This window comes from Erpetoichthys calabaricus, chromosome 1 (assembly GCF_900747795.2).
Source record: "Erpetoichthys calabaricus chromosome 1, fErpCal1.3, whole genome shotgun sequence".
Taxonomy (NCBI): domain Eukaryota; kingdom Metazoa; phylum Chordata; class Cladistia; order Polypteriformes; family Polypteridae; genus Erpetoichthys; species Erpetoichthys calabaricus.
The window spans coordinates 328,991,120-329,015,536 of NC_041394.2; the positions used below are offsets into that span (position 1 = coordinate 328,991,120).

The window sequence follows — 24,417 nt, forward strand, 5'->3', positions numbered from 1 at the left end:
TTGTAGTTTCTACATGTTGTGACTGAAATGTATGCAAATATTCTGACATGAAAGTCTGCAATGTGCACTTTAAATATGCTTGAATTGTTTTATTTGTAATTTTAAACTGTGGGCAGAGGTGTACATCAAGGAAAAATGTGTCTTTGTCCCAAACATTATGGAGGACACTGTATATTAGCCTAATTACAAAGTCAGAGTTTGAGGTTTTGTGCATCGACTTCACAGCCCTGGTAGAAAGCATTTATATGGTGTAGCAGTTGATGCTCGTGTCCACCTCTCGAACCCTCAGGTACCACTCTGATGACCAGGCGAATGTATAAATTATATTTATTTTATAATTACTATAAGGTGCACCAAGCACTCCTTCCACCACACTCATACACACAATACTCTTCTCTAACAATACTCCTCCTCTCCCAGAAACGTCGCCACCCTGCCTCCCAGCTCAGCTCAGTGTTCTGGGCTTCCCAGAGTTCTTTTATAGCCCCTGACCCGGAAGTGGCTCCAAGCCAAACCCACAAGTCCGTTTTCCTTCCGGGTCAGGGCAAAGTCCTTTTCTTCATCCCGGGAGCACATTGCTTCTTCCAGTCACGTGACTGGGATGCACTCCCGGGTTATAGGGCATGCCAGAGCCCACTAGCCCCCCTACAGCGACTCCTGGCGGCCCCCAAGGTATCCAGCAGGGCTGTGTCAAAACACTACAAAGTCCATGAGGCCCTGCTGGAACTCGGGGCACAAATATGCTGTCCGGAGGGCTCCTCCTAGCGGCCTGGGGGTGACGACCGGAGTCCATAGCCGGTCGTCTGTTACAATGGGTTATCTGTAGTACTAGGGTGTTGTACCATGTTAGCCATTATGAATGTAGAGAAAAGCCAAGCAAAATGACACCTTTTATTGGATAACTAAAAAGATTACAATATGCAAGCTTTTGAGGAAGAAGGGGCCCGAGTTGCCTCGAAAGCTTGCATATTGTAATCTTTTTAGTTAGCCAATAAAAGGTGTCATTTTGCTTGGCTTTTCTCTATGGGTTATCTGTAATTTTTTTTTAATATATAGTTTTGGTTCCAGTTTTTAAGGTTATCATCTTTAGGAACTTTCTTCTGCTTTTTCATGTTTTCCACTTCGTTACCTGCCATGATTAACACACAATGTAACATCCTTGGGGAACAAACTAAATGGGAAAATGACAAATGAGAGATAAAAGCTTAGAACTCTGACAAAAATGCACATATTTCTATAAATGAATGTAAGCTCTCACAGTACAAGAAATAAAAAGGCCAGTTAATTATAGATCGATTCAAGGTAAAATGACTAACTAACAGAGAAAATGGTTTTAAGAAATATCTGCAAGCACAGGAGTTGAATGGATTAGAACTTTACCCTTCTGTTACACGATTTCAACATTTTTGCAGTTTTAAAATTCTATATTTATTTGGCCAAGTTTCCACTGGAAGATTCTGCATACTTTGCTGCATTCCCTTCTGCAAATAAGTTCTCGGTCATTTGCTTTGCAAATTCTCTTGTGTACTGTAAGCAAATCTTTGATGGAACTGCTTGTCACATTCTTTACAGAATGAAAAGGTAAATTAATTAATTAAATTAAGGTGAATTCCTTTGTGCAAATGAACACCATTTATGTGTATGAATGGCTTCCCACATTAAGTACGGGAATACAGTTTTCCCCCCGCGTGAATTCTGCTGTGTTTGCGAAGACTATTTGTGTAAGTGAACTGCCTTCCACATTCAGTGCAGCTATACGGCTTCTTTCCGGTGTGGATTCTCTCATGTTCCTGAAGGACACCAGACCGGGTAAATTGCTTTCCACATTCTTTACAGTGATATGGCTTCTCTCCTGTGTGAACTCTCTTGTGCACCTGAAGACCACTTAAGTGTATGAACTGTTTGCCACATTCTGTACAGGAATGCAGTTTTTCCCCGGTGTGAATTCTCCTGTGTTTGCGAAGACTACCCGTGTAAGTGAACCGCCTTCCACAGTCAGTGCAGCTGTACTGCTTCTCTCCGGTGTGAATCCTCTCATGTTCCTGGAGAGCACCAGAAAGTCTAAATTGCTTACCACATTCTTTACAGCAATATGGCTTCTCTCCGGTGTGAATTCTCTTGTGCAATTGCAGACTACATAAGTGTATGAACTGTTTCCCACATTCTGTACAGGAATACAGCTTTTCTCTCGTGTGAATTCTCTTGTGGTTGTGAAAACTGCCTCTGGAATTGAACTGTCTTCCACATTCAGGGCAACTATACGGTTTCTCTCCGGTGTGAATTCTCTCATGTTCCTGAAGAGCACTAGACTGTGTAAACTGCTTGCCACATTCTTTACAACAATATGGCTTCTCTCCAGTGTGAATTCTTTTGTGTACCTTCAGACTGCTTGAACATGTGAACTTCTTCCCACATTCTGTACAGCAATACGAACCCTCGCCAGTATGAATTCTCTTGTGTGTCCGAAGACCACTTGTGTGTGCAAAGTGTTTGCCACATACCATACAGCAATAGGACTTCTCTCCAGTGTGAATTTTCTTGTGCGTTTGAAGATTACTCCGGTATGTGAATTGCTTGCCACATTCCGTACAATGATACGGCTTCTCTCCGGTGTGAATCCTCTCATGTTCTCGAAGTGCTCCTGAGTGTATGAACTGCTTGCCGCATTCTTTGCAGGAATGTGGCTTTTCTCCTGTGTGTGTCCGCTTGTGTACTTGAAGACCACTGAAGTGTACAAACTGTTTGCCACACTCTGTGCAGCAATATGTCTTCTCTCCAGTATGAGTTCTCTTATGAGTCCGCAAACTACTCGAGTATGCGAACTGTTTACCACAGTCTGTACAGTGATACGGCTTCACCCCAGTGTGAATTTTCTCATGTTCCTGAAGACCTGATGGCCGTGTGAATTGTTTGCCACATTCTTTACAGCAATATGGCTTCTCCCCAGTATGAATTCTGATGTGAGCCTGGAGGCCACTTAAGTGTACAAATTGCTTGCCACATTCTTTACAGCAGTGTTTTTTCTTTCCAGCAAGGGTTTTGTGACAAGGGCTTTTGGTCAGTAATGGCTTGCCATCTTCAGTAAAATGGTCTAGTTTCTCTTCAGTAGGAAGTGCCTGGTGCTCATGGTCTTGACTGAAGAAAGGCACATCCTCTTGAAAATCTGTTAAAAATCAAAAATAAAGAATAAGTAAGCAAACAGAAAGACGGCAGTAGATAATGTTGAATTTGAAATGCTAAACACATATATTAAACACGTCACTGGGAATTACCACGTTATTGCAGAAGAGAGGTTTGATTGCCCCCCCGTGATCTACAGGGAGCTATGTTGTCTGGAGCAGAAGCTCCTGAAAGGGCTTTTCAAGGCAAATTGGTCCCAGCTGAGGGGTCAGACAAAGAGCGATTCAAAGCCCCTAATAATGAAAACCCATAAATTTAAAGAGTGTACCCGACCCGGTATGGGGTTAACAGGGCCTCCCTCCTGAAGCCAGGCCTGGGAGAGGTGGCTGTAGGCATGTGCCTGGCTGCCGGGCACAGCCGAAAAATGTAACATGGAACTGCCCTCCTGCAGAAGCACCACCTGCAGGTGGAATTGGGGCTGGGTGCAATGTGACCTGGACAGCAGTTGAACGCAGTGGCCTTGGCAGACTGGAGCCCAGATACAAACTGCCTGTTGGGACGTGGAATGTCACCTCTCTTGGGGGCAAAGAGCCAGAGGTGGTGGGTGAGGTGGAGAGATACCAGTTACATATAGTTGCACCCACTCACTTGGTTCTGGAACCAAACCCTTTGAAGGAGGTTGGACTCTTCTTTACTATGGAGTTGCCCGGGGAAAAGGCGTTACATGGGAGTGGACTTCTTATTGAGTCCCTGCCTAGTCAATGCCATGTTTGAGTTTGTCCCGGATAATGAGACGGCTGCCTCTGTGAGGGTGAAGGTCATGAAGCAGAGGACTCTAACTGCCATATCTGCCTATGCACCAAATGTCAGTTCGGAGTACCAGGCCTGACTGGAGGGGATCCTGGAAAGGGACCCAGCTGGGGACTCCACAGTTCTGTAGGGGGACTTCAATGCCCACATGGCTAATGATGGAGACACCTGGGGCCTCATGTATAAACGGTGTGTATGCACAGAAATGTGGTGTACGTTCGTTTACACACACACACTTTGAGATGTATGAAAACTAATCTTTGTGTAAAGCTATGCACATTTTCATGACAGCCTCACATGTTTTTGCTTGGTTTTGCAAACTGGTGGCACCCAGCATCAAAGCAGTGCTACGGTTTCTGTGTCATTTCTCTTTCTTTTTTAGATTCGTATCCATGAAGCGGGATTTATCACACACACTGAAATTAATTGTATATATCATTTACAAATTTAATTCACTTGATTGTAACCATTTTATAACAATATAATGGTGCACAAAACAGCCAAACTATTCCAACTACCACAGCTGCTTTAGCGTTGTTAGAAGACGTCACAAATGGAAGAATTAGAAGTGAGTGCATATTTATAGATGATGATGATGACTGCCTTCTAAGTTGATTTCAATTTCCAAGAGCTACCCTCTTGGCACTGTGTGCCGAACTGGCGCCAGCTTTACAAAGGCAGACTTTAAGAAATTGTGTTCTACCTGCTGCTTTGCAAGTTCTGTGCGCCTTCGGATTTTTAGCTGCAGGAGCTTTTCAATGTGAACTTGCTGACCAATCAGGTATTTCACAATCATCACTGAATCATGTTATGCCAGCTGTATGAGATGGTATTATCCGCTTGTCATGTGGATAGATGAGACTTCCTTACACTGTGATTGAACTGGCAAACATCAAATCACAATTCACAGCAACGTCCAGTTTACCAAATGTAACTGAAGCGGTCAACTACTCACACATTGCTATTGCAACGTTGCTGGACAAATTACATCAGCCAGCGATGAATCACCAAAAGAATGAGCTGGCATTACCGTATTTCCCTGAAAATATGTCAGGGTCTTACAGTGGTGTGAAAAACTATTTGCCCCCTTCCTGATTTCTTATTCTTTTGCATGTTTGTCACACAAAATGTTTCTGATCATCAAACACATTTAACCATTAGTCAAATATAACACAAGTAAACACAAAATGCAGTTTTTAAATGATGGTTTTTATTATTTAGGGAGAAAAAAAAATCCAAACCTACATGGCCCTGTGTGAAAAAGTAATTGCCCCCTTGTTAAAAAATAACCTAACTGTGGTGTATCACACCTGAGTTCAATTTCCGTAGCCACCCCCAGGCCTGATTACTGCCACACCTGTTTCAATCAAGAAATCACTTAAATAGGAGCTGCCTGACACAGAGAAGTAGACCAAAAGCACCTCAAAAGCTAGACATCATGCCAAGATCCAAAGAAATTCAGGAACAAATGAGAACAGAAGTAATTGAGATCTATCAGTCTGGTAAAGGTTATAAAGCCATTTCTAAAGCTTTGGGACTCCAGCGAACCACAGTGAGAGCCATTATCCACAAATGGCAAAAACATGGAACAGTGGTGAACCTTCCCAGGAGTGGCCGGCCGACCAAAATTACCCCAAGAGCGCAGAGACGACTCATCCGAGAGGTCACAAAAGACCCCAGGACAACGTCTAAAGAACTGCAGGCCTCACTTGCCTCAATTAAGGTCAGTGTTCACGACTCCACCATAAGAAAGAGACTGGGCAAAAACGGCCTGCATGGCAGATTTCCAAGACGCAAACCACTGTTAAGCAAAAAGAACATTAGGGCTCGTCTCAATTTTGCTAAGACACATCTCAATGATTGCCAAGACTTTTGGGAAAATACCTTGTGGACTGATGAGTCAAAAGTTGAACTTTTTGGAAGGCAAATGTCCCATTACATCTGGCGTAAAAGGAACACAGCATTTCAGAAAAAGAACATCATACCAACAGTAAAATATGGTGGTGGTAGTGTGATGGTCTGGGGTTGTTTTGCTGCTTCAGGACCTTGAAGGCTTGCTGTGATAGATGGAACCATGAATTCTACTGTCTACCAAAAAATCCTGAAGGAGAATGTCCGGCCATCTGTTTGTCAACTCAAGCTGAAGCGATCTTGGGTGCTGCAACAGGACAATGACCCAAAACACACCAGCAAATCCACCTCTGAATGGCTGAAGAAAAACAAAATGAAGACTTTGGAGTGGCCTAGTCAAAGTCCTGACCTGAATCCAATTGAGATGCTATGGCATGACCTTAAAAAGGCGGTTCATGCTAGAAAACCCTCAAATAAAGCTGAATTACAACAATTTTGCAAAGATGAGTGGGCCAAAATTCCTCCAGAGCGCTGTAAAAGACTCATTGCAAGTTATCGCAAACGCTTGATTGCAGTTATTGCTGCTAAGGGTGGCCCAACCAGTTATTAGGTTCAGGGGGCAATTACTTTTTCACACAGGGCCATGTAGGTTTGGATTTTTTTTTCTCCCTAAATAATAAAAACCACTATTTACAAACTGCATTTTGTGTTTACTTGTGTTATATTTGACTAATGGTTACATGTGTTTGATGATCAGAAACATTTTGTGTGACAAACATGCAAAAGAATAAGAAATCAGGAAGGGGGCAAATAGTTTTTCACACCACTGTATATTAATTTTTGCTCCAAAAGATGCACTAGGGCTTATTTTCAGGGGATATCATATTTATTCATGTACAACAATATACATTTATCCAAATACAGTCATGTCATCTTCTTCTGAAATATCGTCATAACTCCTGTCACAGGAGGCTGGGGGTGGTACCCAGCCAGGACGCCCAGGAGGACCGAAGGAGAGCTTACGCCTCCCCCAGACCACGTGGGGGCGACCGCAAAGGTGGCTTTGGGGATCACGGAACAGAGTTTAGAAGCTCAACCCTATAGGGGCCCGTGGTTACCGCCAGGGGGCACCCCAGTGCCTATAGAGCCTTGGCCCTCAGCACTTCCGCCACACCCGGAAGTGCTGGGGGGAAGAAGACCAAGGACACCCAGAGTGCTTCCGGGTGCGCAGCCGGTACTTCCGGTGCCGGCAGAAGCTAATCGGGATGCACCTGGAGCACATCTGGGTGTGTATAAAAGGGGCCGCCTCCCTCCGTTTAATGGCTGGAGTCAGGTGGAAGAGGACAGAGCTTAGAGGAGAGGAGAGGAGTGGAGGTGGACCAGAAGAGAGGCATTGTGCAAGGGCCTGGACTTGTGGGTGATTGGTGCTGCGGCACTGGGTTGTGTGTGTGTCACTGACTTGTAAATACTGTAAATAAACATGTTGTGGTGCACATAATGATATCTACCTGTCTGTGTCCGGCCTGTTCCCCACACTCCCCACATTCAAACCCTGAATTTCTTGCTACTCCAGCAGCTTTGAGGATCCTCCGGGATTGATGTGTGCGCTTCAATGTGGTGAAGCAAAATGCCAATATACAAATACATTCATGGTGCTTTTATATTCAAGCGTCGCATACTCCCCAAAGTAATGATGAGATACATTTTAAAGGTCTCCCATGCCATCTTTTTCTTCTTTTGCACCTTTACAATACCATCAGAACGTACGGTGGCATATTTGAGCCACAAAGGAAAAAAAAAGAAAAGGACATAATGAAAATGTCTATTTTGCGATTAAAGTGGAAATTTCAGCTTTAAACTCGAAATGTCCTCTTTAATCCCATAGCTTTGTCATTAAAGTAGACAGTCGTAAACGTTATCTTAAAACCGACCCAGTTGTTAAATTGCTACGCACTTCTGGGGCTTCCTCCTGACCTGACAGCAGCGGCAAGCAGCATTGCCACACAGAACACATTAAATGTATGATATTCCAGCTCTCTGCACTTTTAGAATTCTTAGATTAATACTTGATATCACTTTCATGATGAAATACTTTAAAAATATGTATGTTACATTTTACAGATAAATTGTTAACTTTGTTTAAATAATGAATACTGTTAATAGTTACACACATGGGGGGTGGCAAAGTGTTAGCTCTGCTGTCTCGCAGGGAGTCACATCCCTTGTGATCCCAGCCTGGAGTTTGCATGTTTTCCTGGTGGGTTTCCACAGTGTGCTCAGTTTTCCATCCAAAGACATGAAGGTTTGGGGATTTGGTGAAGCTACAACGATGCCAGTGTATGTGTGTGCTTGTGCCCCATCTAGGGATTTTGTTTCTGTCTTGCGCCAATGCTTCTGGAATGGGTGCATCCCAGAATTGATGGATGTAATTATTAAACATCCTGTTCAGAGATATTGTGGCAAGGTGTCCTCGGAATTTAATGGATGTTTCGTGCACATGCGTCGCATCGCGTAAAGTATAAATCTGGCCTTAGGCGCCTTACTTTTCAGCTGATGATCTTGACTAGGGCTTATATTACAGAGCAGCCCGAAAATCATGCTAGGGCTTATTTTCGGGGAAACATGGTACAACCAACTAGTGTGGCACAAGGCAAGCAGTCCTTTTAAGGATACGCTACACTGTAAAGGTGCCTTCAGAGAATTAATTTGCTTATTTAAATAGAAATCACTTCCACTCTATTAATGTACTACTCAGTAGTCCACAGAAATTGTGTCACATTGTGCGAGCATGTAGCGTGCTGACATAATGTGGCACATAATCGTGGCTTGCCTGTAACCTGTAGAGATGTGGTATGATGAACCAGAACCTGACCCACCAAATGATCATCCAAATCCAACAGCATTACAACTTTGTTTGAATGTAAATCAGATGCATCATTTATTTTTTAACCAATTCATTTTATTTGTGGTCAATCTCACATAGTACAGCCCTTACATCCATCCATCCATTTTCCAACCCGCTGAATCCAAACACAGGGTCACGGGGGTCTGCTGGAGCCAATCCCAGCCAACACAGGGCGCAAGGCAGGAACCAATCCCGGGCAGGGTGAGCCCTTACATTCCTTAGTTCATTGGCCACATCTCTAACAACATCCACATCCAACATCCAGATGGCCTCCCTGTGGTTTCCGAGGTAGAGGTGTGTGTGCAGCCAGCGCCCAAAGACATGCTGAGCATAGTAGCACCATCACCACCTGGAGTCTCGTCCTCAGTATGGGGATCAGCTTTTGTAATACTGTTTGAAACAGAATAAAAAGACTGTGGGGTACGACTCACCTTTTCATATGACTTTTTTTATCTGACCACCTTCTTTTTTATTTCGGACACTTGAACTTTTGAGTGTGTCCTGCCACGCTGTATCATTCCGTCAATTTCTTTTTGTTACTTATACTACTGCTTAAGCCAACAAATAGTACGTTTTTCCTTGCCTCCATTTCGTATTTGCTGAAATTTTTCTTTTTTTCCCCCACAAGCTTTTGCCATTGTCTGTTGAACAAAACACTGAATGGAAGGGGCTATTAATATTGATTTGTATATTCAAATATGTGAAATTTGGGGAGGATTCAGGGTGGGGCTATAGGCGCATGCATGTGCATTAAAATTCACTTTGAGTTTATAAAGGGAAAGTATAATATTGCTTATGCATCCAAATTTTTTTGTGCATACGCATATTTCCAGTTTTGTCCATGCAGCATGCTTTAGTGTGAATTCTATGCATGGCGTTACACATGAGGCCCCTGGAGAGGCGTGATTGACAGAAAAAGCCTCCCTGATCTAAACCCAAGTGGTGTTTTGTAGTTGGATAGCTATGCTAGGCAATGTTTGTCCATAACGAACACCATGCTTGAACACAAGGTGGCTCATAAGTGTACTTGGTACCACTGCACCTTAGGCCAAAGCTCTATGATCAATTTATATCATCAGATCTGCAGCTGTATATTCTGGACACTTGGGTGGAGAGAGAGGCAGAAGCGTCAAATGATCACTACCTGGAGGTGACTTGGGTCAAATGATTGAGGAAGGGGCTTGGACAGACTCGGAAAGCCCAAGTGAGTAGTGAGGGTGGCCTAGGAATGTCTGGGGGAGCCCCAGTCTAGAAGACTTTCAACTCCAACCTCCAAAATGACCTTTTCCCACATCCTGGGAAAGGCTAGGGCCATAGAATCCGAATGGGCCTTGTTCAATGCCTCCATTGTGGAAGCAGTTGCAATGAACTCCGTCCTGAAGGCCATAGGTGTCTCTCAAGGTGGCAACCTAAGGACCCAATGGTAGACACTAGAGGCGAGGGATGCCATCAGACTGAACAAGGAGGTCCTTCCAAGTATTTTTAAAACGGGAGACTCCTGAACCAGAAAAGAAGTACCAACAGGCTAAAAGGGCTGTGGCCTTGGTGGTCAGGGAAGCAAAAATCTGGGTGTAGGTGGAGTTTGAAGACATCCACTATCAATTGGCCTCAAAGATGTTCTGCTAAACTATCAGAACTCAGAAAGGAAAGGCAGGGATTCACGCAGACTGTTCTCAGCAAGAGCGGGGAAATGTGGACTCCAACTAAGGATGTCGTCTGGTGGTTGAAGGAACACTTTGAGGAGCTCCTGAACCTAAGGGCATCTCTGTGGAGGGGCCAGAGGCAGAAACTGATGGGGGATCAATGCCCATTTCCTTGAGGGAGGTCACCAATGTAGTTAAGCAACTATGTAGTGTCAAGGCCCCGGGCGTGAATGAGATCCACCCAAAAATGCTGAAGGTTCTGGAAACTGTTGGGCTGTCATGGCTGACAAGCCTGATCAATGTTGCATGGTCTTCGGGAGTATTACCTTTGGAGTGGTAGGCCAGGGTGGTAGTCCCCATTTTTGAAAAAGGGGACAGGAGGGTGTGCACCAGCTATCAGGGGATCACATTCCTCTGCATTTCTGGGAAAGCTTATGCCAGGGTAATAGAAAGGAGACTCCGCCCAATTGAAGAACCTCAGATCCAGGAGAAGCAATGGGAATTCAGTCCAGGGTGTGGAAATGTGGACCATCTCTTTACCATCATGAGGATTCTGGAGGGGGCATGGGAGTACACCCAATCAGTCTACTTGGAGAAGGCATATGATTGTGTTCCTCAAAGGATACTGTGGAAGGTGCTGGAAGAGTATGTGGTTTGGGGCCCCTTAAAAGGGGTATCTGGTCCCTGCATAATCACAGTTAGAGCTGTGTCTGCATTCTTGGAAAACATCAGCACTGTTTCCAGTGGATGTGGGACTCTGCCAGGGAAGTTCTTGGTTTCCTACCCTGTTTGTGGTTTTCTTGGACAGGATATCAAGGCGCAGCCAGGGAGGGGAGCAGGTCCAGTTCAGTGGCCTTAGAATCGCCCCAGTCCTTTTTGCAGATGGCGTGGTCTTGTTGGCTTCATCGGGCTGAGAACTCCAGCACGCATTGGGATGGTTTATGACTGAATTTGAAGCGGCAGGTATGAGGATCAGCACCTCTAAATCTGAGGCCATGATTCTCAGTAGGAAAAAGGTGGACGGTCCTCTCCAAGTGGAAGGTGAGCTGCTGCCTCAAGTGGAGGAGTTTAAGTACCTTTTGGTATTCTTCATGAGTAAAATGAGACACTGAGATCGACAGACTGATTGAGGTGTAGAGTGCAGTGAAGTGGTCACTATACCAATCTGTAGTGGTGAAGAAGGAGCTGAGTCAGAAGATGAAGCTGTCAATTTACCACTTGATCTATGTTCCTACCCTTGTCTATGGTTATGAGCTTTGGGCAATGACCAAAAGAAGTAAGATTACTAGTACAAGAGGCTGAAATGAGCTTTCTCAGTAGCGTGGCTAAGCTTTAACTTAGAAATAGGGTGAGAAGCTCAGACATCTGGGAGAGGCTTGGAGTAGAGCCGCTGACCATCCTTCTAGAGAGGAGGCAATTGAGGTGGTTCAGGCATCTAATATGGCTGCCTCCTGGATGGCTCCCTATGGAGGATTTACGGGCATAACCAACTTGGAGGAGATGGCAGGGAAGACCCAGGGCTTGCGGGGAGGATATCATCTCCCAGATGGCCTTGGGATCCCACAGTGTGAGTTGGCATGTGTGTCAGGGGAAAAGAACATTTGGAACTTACTGCTAAAACTGTTTCCTCCATGACCCAGCTTTGGATAAGCGGTGGAAAATGAACAAATATATTAAGCAGCACCTTGAAAAAAAGTGTTCACCTACTTTCATTTTTTTTATAATAAAAAGAGTGTCATTTTTTCCCCTTCAGAGCCCCCACCCCAAAATAAATAATAAAAATGTACAAACTGAAATGTTATCATTCAAGCTTTCATCCCAAAGGTCAATACTGTACATGTCTGATAGCTTTAATATTTTTCATCAAGCCTCTCTTAACGTTGCACTTTCACCTTACAAAACAGCTCTGTGCCAACGAAGTTGAGTTGTACTGATTGAGTAGTAAAAGCAGCAGTACTAGAAGCAGAGGCAAATTCTGGCGTCTTATTGTAAATCAAAAGGATTAAGGGCAGAGCTCTGGCTTTTCTTCAACACTACAGTGTTTCTCTGGCAGTGCGTTTCAAAGAATTGCCCTGTGGGTGGGCTGGGCGATATGGCCTAAAAATAAAATCTCATGTTTTTCTAACACCTGCAGCTCTCCCATCTGCCACCCAAGATCCCTGGTAGGGCCTTTCCAGTCTGATTTGTGGGTATTCAATTGCGAGTACCACTAATAGAATGCTGCCATCGTGTACAAGGGGCCAGAACTCATAACTCCACCTTCTGTCCTTTCCAGCAGGCCTTCTAATCTAGCTGAAATGCCAGTCTATCCAACATAGCATTCACACATTTAAGTTGTGCAATAAAGTATCTCATAGTGTCCACTGTAATAAAAGCCAAATACCTTCCTTCTGGCTTAGAGGATCTAAAAAAATTATTAATTTCAATCATTCTTCATTTTGTGCATCTCCGATTTAATTTTTTACATAATGGATTAGCAAAGATACTAATGCGACCCCTCATTCTTAGACAAAAAGTCAGCAACTGATGTGTGTGGAAAATCGACAATGCAATGGTGAAGTAACCCTGGACACAAAGTACAACTGAGACAATGTGGTTATTAACAAAGCAGCAACGATATAAAAATAAATATCTAGATAACCAAAAGTGGAATTAATATTTAGAGCAAAGTAAAATAAATTTCACTTACAGGTGATCCTGACAAGGATTTATGTACAGTATATACTGTAAGAGACGGCCAGCATTGCAACCTGGCCGGGACGCCCATGAAAGTAAGGGGGAAGTCAGCTTCTTTAAGGCACTGCCTCCCCACAGGGCATCATGGGACTTGGCGTTCTGTATCTCAGCCCTGTTGGGTGCTGTGAATATAGAGGAACCATATGGCACGAGGTTTCCGCCTATCCCGGAAGTGCCAGCAGACGACGTGTTCAGAAGAGCAGAAGCACTTCTGGGTTGACCAATATAAGAGGACTGAACCGATCTCACAGGGATGAGCCACAGTCAGGTGGAAGGTGGACAAAGCTTGCTGGTGGAAGGTGGACAAAGCTTGCTGAGAGGAGCGATGGAGACAGAGACAGAGAGAAATAATCATTGTGTGCTATATTGCTAGTTACTTGTGGCTGTGAGAAGAATTGGGAAGAGTTTACAAAAATTAAACAACCTCTTGGTGTTTTTAACTTGTGTCCTCAGTGTCTGTATGTTGGGTTTGAGGAGTGACAGTGCCCTCTAATGTCCACAATACACAAATAGGCACTTGGGTAAGATACAGTAGAACCTCTGGTCACAAACGTTTCTGAACACGTACAAATCGGGTTGAATCAAATAGTTTGCCAAAATATTGCATCTGTTCACGACCACACACTGATGGCGAACAAAAACACTGCTGGCCAGTTTCCCTACACGCGTTCGTATGTGGCAATGATTTCCCATTGTCCGTTTTCCTTTTTCTTTTGTTTGCGTATACAGGGCCTAACAAAGCAGCTGATGTTGCAAAAGGAGTTACAATGTTAACCAAGCAGAAGCCTCAAGTGCTGGAAGAGGTGGAAAAACTGTTGCTAGTGTGTTGAACGAGAAGCAACTTGCAGGGGATAGCGTAAGCGAGCCGATCATACGCGAGAAAGCCAGGAAGATTCATGGCGATTTGCTGAAAAAAAAAATCCTTCTTCGAGTGGTGAAGGTGAGGAATTTAAAGCCAGTAGAGGATGGTTTGAAAAGTTTCACAAGAGAAGTGGTATTTAATTTTTTACCCTGTGCTTAAAACTCATAAAAAAAGTGTTTACAGTGAGCGGTTTGTAAGGGTGTAGCGCAAACTCTTACAATGTTAGTTTTCTCTGGTACTCAATGTTTTTACATTTCGTTTACTATTACACTGTGCATTCTATAATATAATTAACTATTTTTGTGCTTAAAAAAAAATATATATATTTACATACAGTTCGTACAGTCTGGAACGGATTAATTGTATTTACATACAATCTTATGGGGAAATTACGTACGGTCCGCAACCAAATCTGGTCGCGTCCAGAGTTTTGGAATGAATTACGGTTGTGACCAGAGGTTCCACTGTACTCCTTTTATTAATTACACAGTTTCTTCTGATACTGCAGTTTCTATGCAAACTTATTTATATATATATATATATAAAGGTTTGGAAAAAAAAATGCTGACGCCAAATAAATCTTAAAACAACTAAGAAATTGTAATTGGTACTTTTTCTGCTTTTAAAATAAAGATACTAGACATTAATAGACTTGTGCTTCAACATTTTGTGAAGACGCTTCTCTCTTCATTTTACACTTCATTCACTTTTATTAAAACACATACCTGCAAGCGATTTACTTGGAGATATTGCTTTGTCAAACCTCTTCATGTCAGTTTCAGACTTTACTTGGATAACATCTTCCTGTAGAGAACTGCGTATTCTCGGACTTTCTGAATCTGGACGTCCATCGGCAGGGAGAGACTCTGATTTGTTGTCTTCTTTCTTGACAAAATTTGCAATTTCATGTTTCAGCACAGGGTTAATATTATCAGAGTCTTTTTTAATGCTTCTGTCTCCCTTCTTAAAGCAGACATCCTCTTGTTCATTAAAGGCAGATTCCCATTCACAATCCTCTTCCTTAACGTGCAGAGTCGTTTTCTGGATGCTACATGTGAAAATGGTATCCTGGTCTAGTGCAAGAATCCCCTCTTCTTTGACATTGCCTGTTCCTTCTGAGAGCCCCTCTTCACATTTAAATTTCATTCCCATAGTCTGCTGGGCAGCCTGGCACTTCTCCATCTCACATATCCAAGTGTTATTGGAACTTACAGCTTCCTCTTTTTCTCTACAAACAGAGCAAAAAGTGAATCATTGATTTGCATCTTTTTTGTGAACTCTGGGAAACAAGTACAAAAGAAATCATTTAAAACACTGCACTACAGTATGTGAACAGGAATTTGTCTTGCTTTGTAACTTACTGTATGTTCCTGTGTGAACAACAACATTTATTTAAATTGCACATTTTCATACAAATGATGTAGCTCAAAGTGCTTTACATGATGAAGAAAGAGAAAAAAAAAAAAAACACAAAATAAGAATTAAAATAATAACACTAACATAAAATAAAAGTAAGGTCAGATGGCCAGGGAGGACAGAAAAACAAAGAAAAAAAAATGAGAAAAAAATAAAATCTGCAGGGGTTCCGAGGCCACGAGACCACCCAGTCCCCTCTAGGAGCAGTCTTTGGTGCTGTGTGATATAATTACAAATGCCTAGAAAGACTCCAACTCTCCTACTCCTCCACTTTGCCGGAACAATAAAGCATGGTGAACTCTGAAAGAAGCAAATGCTCTTTTAGAAACAGATTAGTGACGGCCCACAATGAAAATTTCTTTGCTGAAACCAAATTTCAGAAAACACTGGGTCAAAGGCCAAATGTTTTTCATTTATAATTTTGATTGTATTCTTTTGTGCCATTGTGCAAGGTTTAAATAACTTGATGATATTTACTGTTCAATTAAATTGAATGATAAAACTACAAGTCGATGAAAAAAAAAATGATTGAGTCAGTCTTTTGAATGAGAACAAAAAATAAAAATGAACTACAATACAGTGAGAATCAAAAATTACTGGGACAATGAGGTAATATGGGTTATTTTTGTTACATATTCATAAAACATTAATTCTTGGTAAAAAAAGAATGAATATAAGACTAAAGTACAGAATCTCAGCTTTTATTTCTATTCTACACACAACATAAAGAATATTGGAAAAAATAACATTTGCTGTGTTTTGTCCCCCAGAAATATTTGGGACAAATGAATCACAGGCGATTATTAACACATAACATAGCTCCCAATGTGGAGGGTTAGCTGTAGTCATTGGGAGTTTGAGTTTGGGGGTCTGGTGTTGGCAACAGAGGTACAAATCAAGATGAAAAACGGAGAAATGACAATGACAGAAAAGCAAACATTTTTAAAAATGAGAGTTCAACAAATACTACTGGTGACAAACTAGACATTCCAAAAATCAACAGGAAGGAACATTTTGTCAAAGAAAGAAGCCATTTTGTAATGAGCAGGATGTCCTCGGATAAGCACAGCACAGCACAGCAGATGACAGGAGTGTTGTTAGAGCTGTGAAGCGAAAACCAAAAATAATATCCAAAGAAATGAAAGGATGCAGGGGTGAAAGTGAAAAGTTTTCACCTGTCACCAAAGAATTAAAGAGAAGAAACACAGAAACCTCTCATTGGCATCAACAGCAGAAAGGCCAGACAGAAATTCACAAGATGGGCCAAAGGGCTCTGGAGGAAAGCGTTATGGGCAGAAAACGGGAAGACGAACCACTAGACCAGTGGGGGCTGAGTGGGCGTTTGGCCTTGGAACCCCTGCAAATTTTATTTTTTTCTGTCCTTGGCATAGGATTTATCTTTAGAGACTAACAGTACTTTCTCTTTGACATCTTGTAAAGCACTTTGAGCTACATTGTTTGCATGAAAAGTATGCAACAGAAATAAATGTATTGTTTACAAGAATGATGGGAAGAGACAAATGTGGAGAAAGAGATAGACTGAAAAAGCTCTTTAGCACATCAGTTCATCCGTCAAGCGTGAAGAAGGCATTGTCATGGCCTGGGCATGCAGGATAGCTTCTAGAACTGGGGGGTATTTTCCGTACGTTGCTTAAATCATCCGAGATCAGATGCCTGATCTTGGATGAGTTAATGCCGGTGAAACTCTTCCGGGATAAGTTGGTTTTTCAAACGCAGCCACATAGTAGATTAGTCAAGCTGGATCTAGTCATCCGAGATGAATGCGCGCACCCGTGCAGAGTGAAAAGCCCATATATATTGAGTCTAGAAAACATGATCAGCCACTCTTTGATAGGCTGTAACAAAATGACGAAAGAACGGGCACATTGTTTCACACAAGCTGTGTGTGTGTGTGTGTGTGTTAGTTAGTTAGTTACTTGAAGGATTTCAAGATTTAATATGCACAAGGGGTAACACTGCAAAAGCAGCCCAAACCTGAAAAGACGGCTGGCAAAAAGTGGCCGACAAATTAAACGCTAAGTAGTGTGCATTGTACTTACTGATAGCAGCGTTTCATTTCCTATGTGTCAGATTAATTATTATTTAATATGTCATAATTCCAGATCAAACGTGAGCACAAGGAGAACATGGGAACAGGTTAAAGTGAAGTACAAGAATATACCTCAAACTGGTAAAAATTGGTATATAACTATTTACAGAATTGTTGACATAAAGAATCATATATAATGTAAAGAACATTAATTTTAAAGCTAATAAGAAGGCAGACAAGCAAAAAACAGGTGGAGGTCCACGTGGTCCAGACCTAACCCCTGCAGAAGAGTTGGCTCTCCAGCAAAATGCCCATCGCCCTGTTTCTGAGGACATTCCAGGGGGAAGCTCCTCCTCAGAACCAGTGGCAGGATGCAGTGGTCACTTCATTTCAGGTAAAGGATGGTCATTGCATATATTTGTCCTCAATGTGTGCCATAGGTATGTTCCATATAGCCCCCTTTTTTGTTGGGTCAGTTGCAGAGAATGTCATATCCCTAGAACTAGTGTCTGACCAACGAGATATTGACGAAGGTCAAATATTTGATGAAGACACTGTGCCTGATTATTCATCAGGAGGAGAGGTACATTTTCCAAATAATGTTTGATCAAACTCCACTCTGATCAGTCCCATGTGCCCCAATCACATTTGGAAATCCTGTGTAATGAGAATGTTAGGCTGATTGTGAGATTCTTTATGGAACTGTGGGTGTTTTTGCCTGTGTATTACCTACCTGCAATGGCATTAAACACCTCTTTTATTGTCTGCACACGCAGGTGTCCAGGAAACACTATGAAAACCCGAAGGAAATATTTCAGAGCCAAACAGACTTTACGAATTGCCTGGCAAACTGCACTTTTAGTTTGATTTTCCGCATCGCCTACAGTATATAAAAAAAAAAGTGCCCCTTGCAAAAAAACCTCAAAGCAATGCCTACTGTCTGTGTGGTTGTGAGAGCCCGACTTCACCAAGTTTGACTTCAAAATATAAGGTCCTAATAAATCTTTGAGGTACAATATTCCCCCTCGGCTAAAGTGGTATCTTTCGAAAAGAATTTCCTCCAGGAGCAATAAAGGATCTTGCAGATCGCGCAAAACCCTCTTTATATGAAATTCTCTTCTTATGAGTTGCGTACCGATATAAATTGGTCACTCATTCATGAACGATGAATCCACGACTGAATGAATTCCATGCACGGACACCGATTACGTGTGTGCGCTAATCCTTATTTATGTAGAATGATGACAACACATCCAGCAAGAGTTTCGAAAAACCGACAGATCCAGGATCGTGCCAAATTGTCAACAATTACATCCGGCTAAACGAGTAATCCACGTACGAAAAATACCCACCTGGTGCCTTTGTCTTTTTTGATGATGTAAATAATGAAGGTGATCCAAACAACTGCCTCACTGGAGCTTGGAGGCAGCAAAACTGACCTGCCTAACTAAGGACTCCATCAGAATAAAAAAGTATAGATACAGACTTCTGATTTAAACCCAGTACAGAATAGATTTCACTTAATGAAGAGCAAACTGAAGTCAGAAACACCCCAGAATAAACAACAACTGAAAGTGGCTGCCATAAAGGCTTGACAGAGCAGGCCAAAGAAAGTTCTTAAGAGTCTAGGGATGTCAGTGGGTCAACTCACTTGGGGCAGTTATTGAGTGTACGAGGTATGTGACGAAATATTAACTTCAACCAACTTTTTTTGTTCTCACATTCATTTATCCCAATAATTCTGCTCATCTGGAATTGAGTCACTAAACACAATTTTATTCCAAAATTATTTGTTATATGTAAAACATTGCCCAGAAATACAAGCTGGCATTCTTTATTTGAATCTTATATTCATCTTTTGACCTAGAACACACATTTTATAAATATGCAATAAAAATAACCCATTTTATCTCAATGTCCCAGCATTTTTGCTTCTCACTGTAGATAAATGAAGTAATAGTCTTGTAAAAAATAAATGAATTACAGAATACAAGTTCATCAACCAACATACAATTTCCCTTGACAAACAGGAAAGAGAAAAACAACAGCACAACAGGGCAGTGAAGAAGTATTAACAGTTTGGTCAGAATTAGTCGTCGCTCACAGTTTGATGTCTTAAGAACTTGAAAATTGTACACCCAACCATTAATAAATTGTTTTTCTGATAACAAGTGATTTTTAAATTTGTGAATTAGGTACAGTTCAATTCAAAAGTTTGGACATGCCTGCTCAAATTACATATTGCATTTTGTTGATATTTGAAGTAAAAAGAGTGAATACAGCTTGGACAGGAAACAACCTAAAACAATGCCATTTCATTAAAATGCTAACATTCAGTTATGATTTATTTAATTAAATCAAAAATGTAAAAAAATAAAAGTAAATGCTGCATTTACAAAAGTCATAAGTTAACAAAACCCTCTTTGGCAAAAATCAAAGCTTGCAAATGTTTTTTGTAACTTTTTGTTCTTTGCATTCTTGTTTTAGAAAATGTCCTCCACTCATCCTCCTACATCAATTCTAGCTATGACACAGTCTTGGCTACTCGATGCTTTGTTCAACTTGTCTGTCTTGCATGTTTAAAACTTTTAACTTGAATTTTGCACAGAATCATTTGTGTACAGAAACCAACAAGTCCACATTGAGTATTAAGCTCAACGGGTTTAAACAGAGTCTGTGATGGCAGCACTGAGCACAAGGCAGAAAACAGCCACTGAAGAGACCGCCAGTCCACTGCAGAGCCCATTCACCACCACTCTCACAAGGAATTGCCAACTAGCCTGATCTGGACATTTCTAGGGAGGTGGGAGCAAACAGTATGTAAAATTCATGAACGCAAATTTTGATATTCATACCCCAAGATGCTGGAGCTGTGAAGCCAATACATCAACTTGCCACTTTCCCAATTATGTTTATTCAAAAACATTGCTTATTACTGTATATACTTGGTGGACTCCTTTAACCACAGTGACCTACAAGATCAAATTTTAATTGTTTACATGCGGACTCCTTTAACCACAGTGACCTACAAGATCAAATTTTAATTGTTTACATGTACAGTGGGTACAGAAAGGGTTCCGACCCCTTCACTTTCTGCACAGTTAATTGTGTTGTAGATTTAATTGTAAATGGAAAAACTGTCAAAGTGAAGTCATGCTTTCAGAAAGGTTTGGGATTTTATTAAAGTAAAAAAATGAAACCTCTCATTTATATAAGTATTCAGACCCTTTACTGTAACCCTTGAGATGTGTCAAGAACTTGACTAGAGTTCTCCCGTGTCAAACTGAATTGAGTGGACATTGTTTAGAAGACACAAACCTGTTTTTATAAGGTCCACAATTCACACTGCATGCCATGACAAAAAACAACCATGAAGACCAAGGAAGTCTCTCTGGACCACCGCAATCAAATCGTGGTGAGGCACAGATCAGGATTTCTATAGACCTTGGTGTACCCAGGTGCAACGTGGCCTCAATAATTGTGAAATGGAAGAAGTTTGCAACCACTAGGATTCTTCCTAGGGTTGGCCATTTGGCCAAGACCAAGAAACCAATGGTTACTCCAACAGAGCTTTGGATGTCCTCCAAAACCAGTTGGAAGGATGACCATCTAAACAGCACTCCATTAATCAAGTGTTTATGGGAGACTAGCCTGCTCCTGCTTGGAGTTTGATAAATCACATTTAAATTAACCTGAGAGCAAAATGAAAAAAAGATTATTTTGTCCGATAAAAAAAAAAAAAAAAAAAAAAATTGGAACTCTTTGGGAAGAACTCCAAGCACTATATCTGGCAAAGACCTGGCACTACTCATCACCTGCCTAATCCCATCCCTACAGTGATGCATGGTGGTGGCAGCTTCATGTTACAGGGTGCTTCTCGTTGGCAGGGACAGGGAGACTGAGGGAAGGATGAGAACAGTCAACTATAGAGAGATCCTTAAGGAAAACCTACTCTAGAGTGCAGGTGATTGTTCACCTTTTAGCACAACAATGACCCAAAATATACAGCCAAGACCATATTGAAGTTGCATTGGGACAAGTCTCTTAACCCAGTAGAACATCTGTGGTGAAACCTGAAGCTGGCAGTTAAATGGTTTCCATCCAATATAATGGAGCTTGTGAGGGTCTATCAGGAAGAATGGGATAAACTGCCTAAATCCAGGCATACAAAGTTTGCAGAGATTTACCCATGAAGACTTGGAGCTGTAATTGCTGCCAAAATCTCCTTTTTTATGCATTGCATCTTGGAATTTAACAAAATGCCCTATTTTCTGAAACTCCTAGGGACCAGCCCACTTCTTTTTCTTTTTAAAGAATTAATGTACATTGTTACAAGTCACATGAAACTCCAAGGGGGGAACCTCCCCCTCACTCTTTGATCTAATCGGCATCAACTACAGTTGCTGGAATAATGAGTCGTGTTGTGTTTTAGAATCATTAAAATCTGTTCAGCCTAGACGAAAGGGGCTTCAACAAATTACTTAATATATTGAATATGTATACCTTGTACGAATGAAAAAATTAGTTTCTGATTTTTAAAAATTTGCACCTTTGTGAAAAGAATTTTTCACTTTGTCATTATGGATTAGCATAGATTATTGGGCAAATATGGAAAATTTATTTATTTGAACTGAAATCTACAACAGTTTGAATACTTTCTGAATCCACTGTATATTTTTAACAATTGAAACCCAGTCAGGATATGCGATTTGCTCAGCGGGGGTACTGATTGAATTCACAGTCTTGCCAATGCCTTAGCCACTACTTTTGCATTTAATTGGACGTCTACCTTAATTAAGTAGTTTCTATTTTAGTGCCTTTCTAGAAATTACAAAATTGGTTTTGCTCAATTTTTTTATTCTCAGTACATAGTTGAAATTATGTTTGTTATGGGGGATAATCTACTCTTTTTAACCTTAAAGTGTAATTTTCATCATTTTTATTCCGGTTGACCAGGTATTTAAGCTGCTAGTTCGTAAAGAGCAAAATACACTACTGGATCCGAACCGAAGTAGCTGCAGATTTTAATTACGGTCATTACTAGAATACAACACAGGAAAAAGTAAAAAAAAAAAACAAAAAAAACCGCGTATTTTTTATCTTCTTACAAATATAAACATTTTTCATTCTAAATGCATATTACTAGCTAATTAAAAAATAGATCAGTTGGTGGGAAAACGACTCACTGAGCAAAAAAGCATTGTGGGCCAAACCCAAACTGAAATCCATTGCAACATGTCACGTGCCCCTCCGGCGAGCACCTACTCTATACAGTAAATCATGTGGATTTTTACATTCATTTTCTACCTAACGGAGACGACAGAAGGGTGAAAGAACATCCGAAGCCAGCCCACGATAAAAGAAATAAATATGTGGTGTTAAAACCAAAGACGTACCGCTGTTTTGTTGACCTGCTTCTTTCTTGCCAAACTCACACAATGTTCTTCCACAGGCTAAACTTCTCATAGCCACATCCGATTCCGTCGCTACTAATGACATCATTTCAATTTTTCACACAACGAGCATGCGCGTCTCCTAACTTATGTGCCTTTCATTACACGTTAAATACAATTCAATTTCTTAGGCATAGGTTTAACGTTAGGCACAGTAATTTTTGTGTTATTATTGAGACTACGAACCATTTGTTTTTCTTATGTCCTTAAAGTAATGTATTTTGGAATGAATTTGTTTCATTGGTTACATCCAAAATAATCTCATTGCATCTTTTTATTTAATTATTAATAACATGTATTAATAGCATTTATTTTTATTTAGTTAATTAAATTTAAATTGAATTATTAAATTAAAAAAGTTTAAGTGATTTAAATAGGGATAAAGTCCGTATTGCTTTCATTCTTTTACAATCTGAAATACTGTAGTTTGTAGATATACCTTGACATCCATTTTAAAATATTCAAATATAGGATTGTTTCCAACCATTTAATTTTGTGTATATAATAGCATGCCAATATAATACTTGTATTAATTACAAATGACATTTGTTTTATTGTTACCAGTGGGATTGTGTTTAACATAATATCTGTTTTTTGAAAAGTATCCACATTAATTTCTTTTATAATGCGAGTTTGTAACTCTATCCAAAACTTTTTTCAACGGGACATAACCAGAATAAATACTGAATAGTTTCAGGAATATATTGTTACAAAAATGACATTGAATTTAATAATAAATAGACTATTATTTAATTATGCATTTTCCACAATTCAATGACTCGTTTATATACATTATATCGCTGTACTTGTTTCATACGATTGTTTCATAATTGCCATTTTATTTATTTCTTTTTGACATTCTATAAAAATGATATTTGTTTTGTTTAAATTATTTTTAACAATTATTTTTATATTGTTAATTATTATTAACAATATTTAAATATTTTGTAAATTTCCCCTTGGGATTAATAAAGTATCTATCTATCTAAAATATTCAGATTTGTCGGAATGAGGCATTTTATGGGACAGTGCCCTGAATGAAGTTCATGTTATTTTTTTCATCAAATAGTTTTAGCCCCTCTTCTCCGATCCATATTCCTGGGTTCGAAACCCGAGACCAGTACTCATGCCTATCAGCTTCCTGTTAAAGTTGGAACACCAGGTCAAAGTAGATGTTTCTACATGCTGCCGCAAAATTTGCAGACCTGTCGGTATACTTGATCCTTCTCCCTTTTGACACCATTGCATTTGAATAATCCCAGGAGTGTTTCCAACAAACCCCTTGAATACTTAAATGGTGTTCAAATGCATCCCTTGACACTGTGTGGCGGTGGGTTTTCATATAAAGGCGAGAACAAGAGCATATCTTTACAGATGTCAGACATCATATGGAATGGTCACATGAGATGTTTTTTGGGTATGGAATCGCTTCACTCTGAATTACAGCAAATGTAAGATGCATAATTTCAGGTGGGCATTTAATTATGTTGATGCTTACTGCCATCCAGTACCCATGCCGATTAGCTTTCTGCTGAGGATGGGACACCGTCACAAAGCAGATGTTTCTACAT

The 24,417-nt window shown here is 40.8% G+C and overlaps 2 protein-coding genes across 2 annotated transcripts in view; both read right to left on the minus strand.

The window, feature by feature from the left end:
* LOC114665934 (NACHT, LRR and PYD domains-containing protein 3-like) overlaps window positions 1-24,417 on the minus strand; it is a 578,897-nt gene that overhangs the window by 437,556 nt on the left and 116,924 nt on the right. The gene's annotated exons all lie outside the window — the stretch shown is intronic.
* LOC114666115 (gastrula zinc finger protein XlCGF26.1-like) lies at window positions 1,302-22,897 on the minus strand. The gene is made up of 3 exons (XM_028820853.2): window positions 22,790-22,897; window positions 14,653-15,155; window positions 1,302-3,163 (listed from the first exon to the last, which is right to left on the minus strand). The coding sequence occupies exons 2-3, from the start codon at window positions 15,107-15,109 to the stop codon at window positions 1,659-1,661; spliced, it is 1,962 nt and encodes a 653-aa protein (XP_028676686.1). The 5' UTR covers window positions 15,110-15,155; window positions 22,790-22,897; the 3' UTR covers window positions 1,302-1,658.

What these genes read in the sequence shown, in the direction of transcription:
- LOC114666115 (XM_028820853.2), bottom strand. Translation starts at nt 15,109, where the DNA reads ATGGAGAAGTGCCAGGCTGCCCAGCAGACTATGGGAATGAAATTTAAA. An exon ending in TCCAAGTAAATCGCTTGCAG is followed by an intron (nt 3,164 to 14,652) that starts GTATGTGTTTTA and finishes GATTTTTAACAG; the next exon opens with ATTTTCAAGAGGATGTGCCT.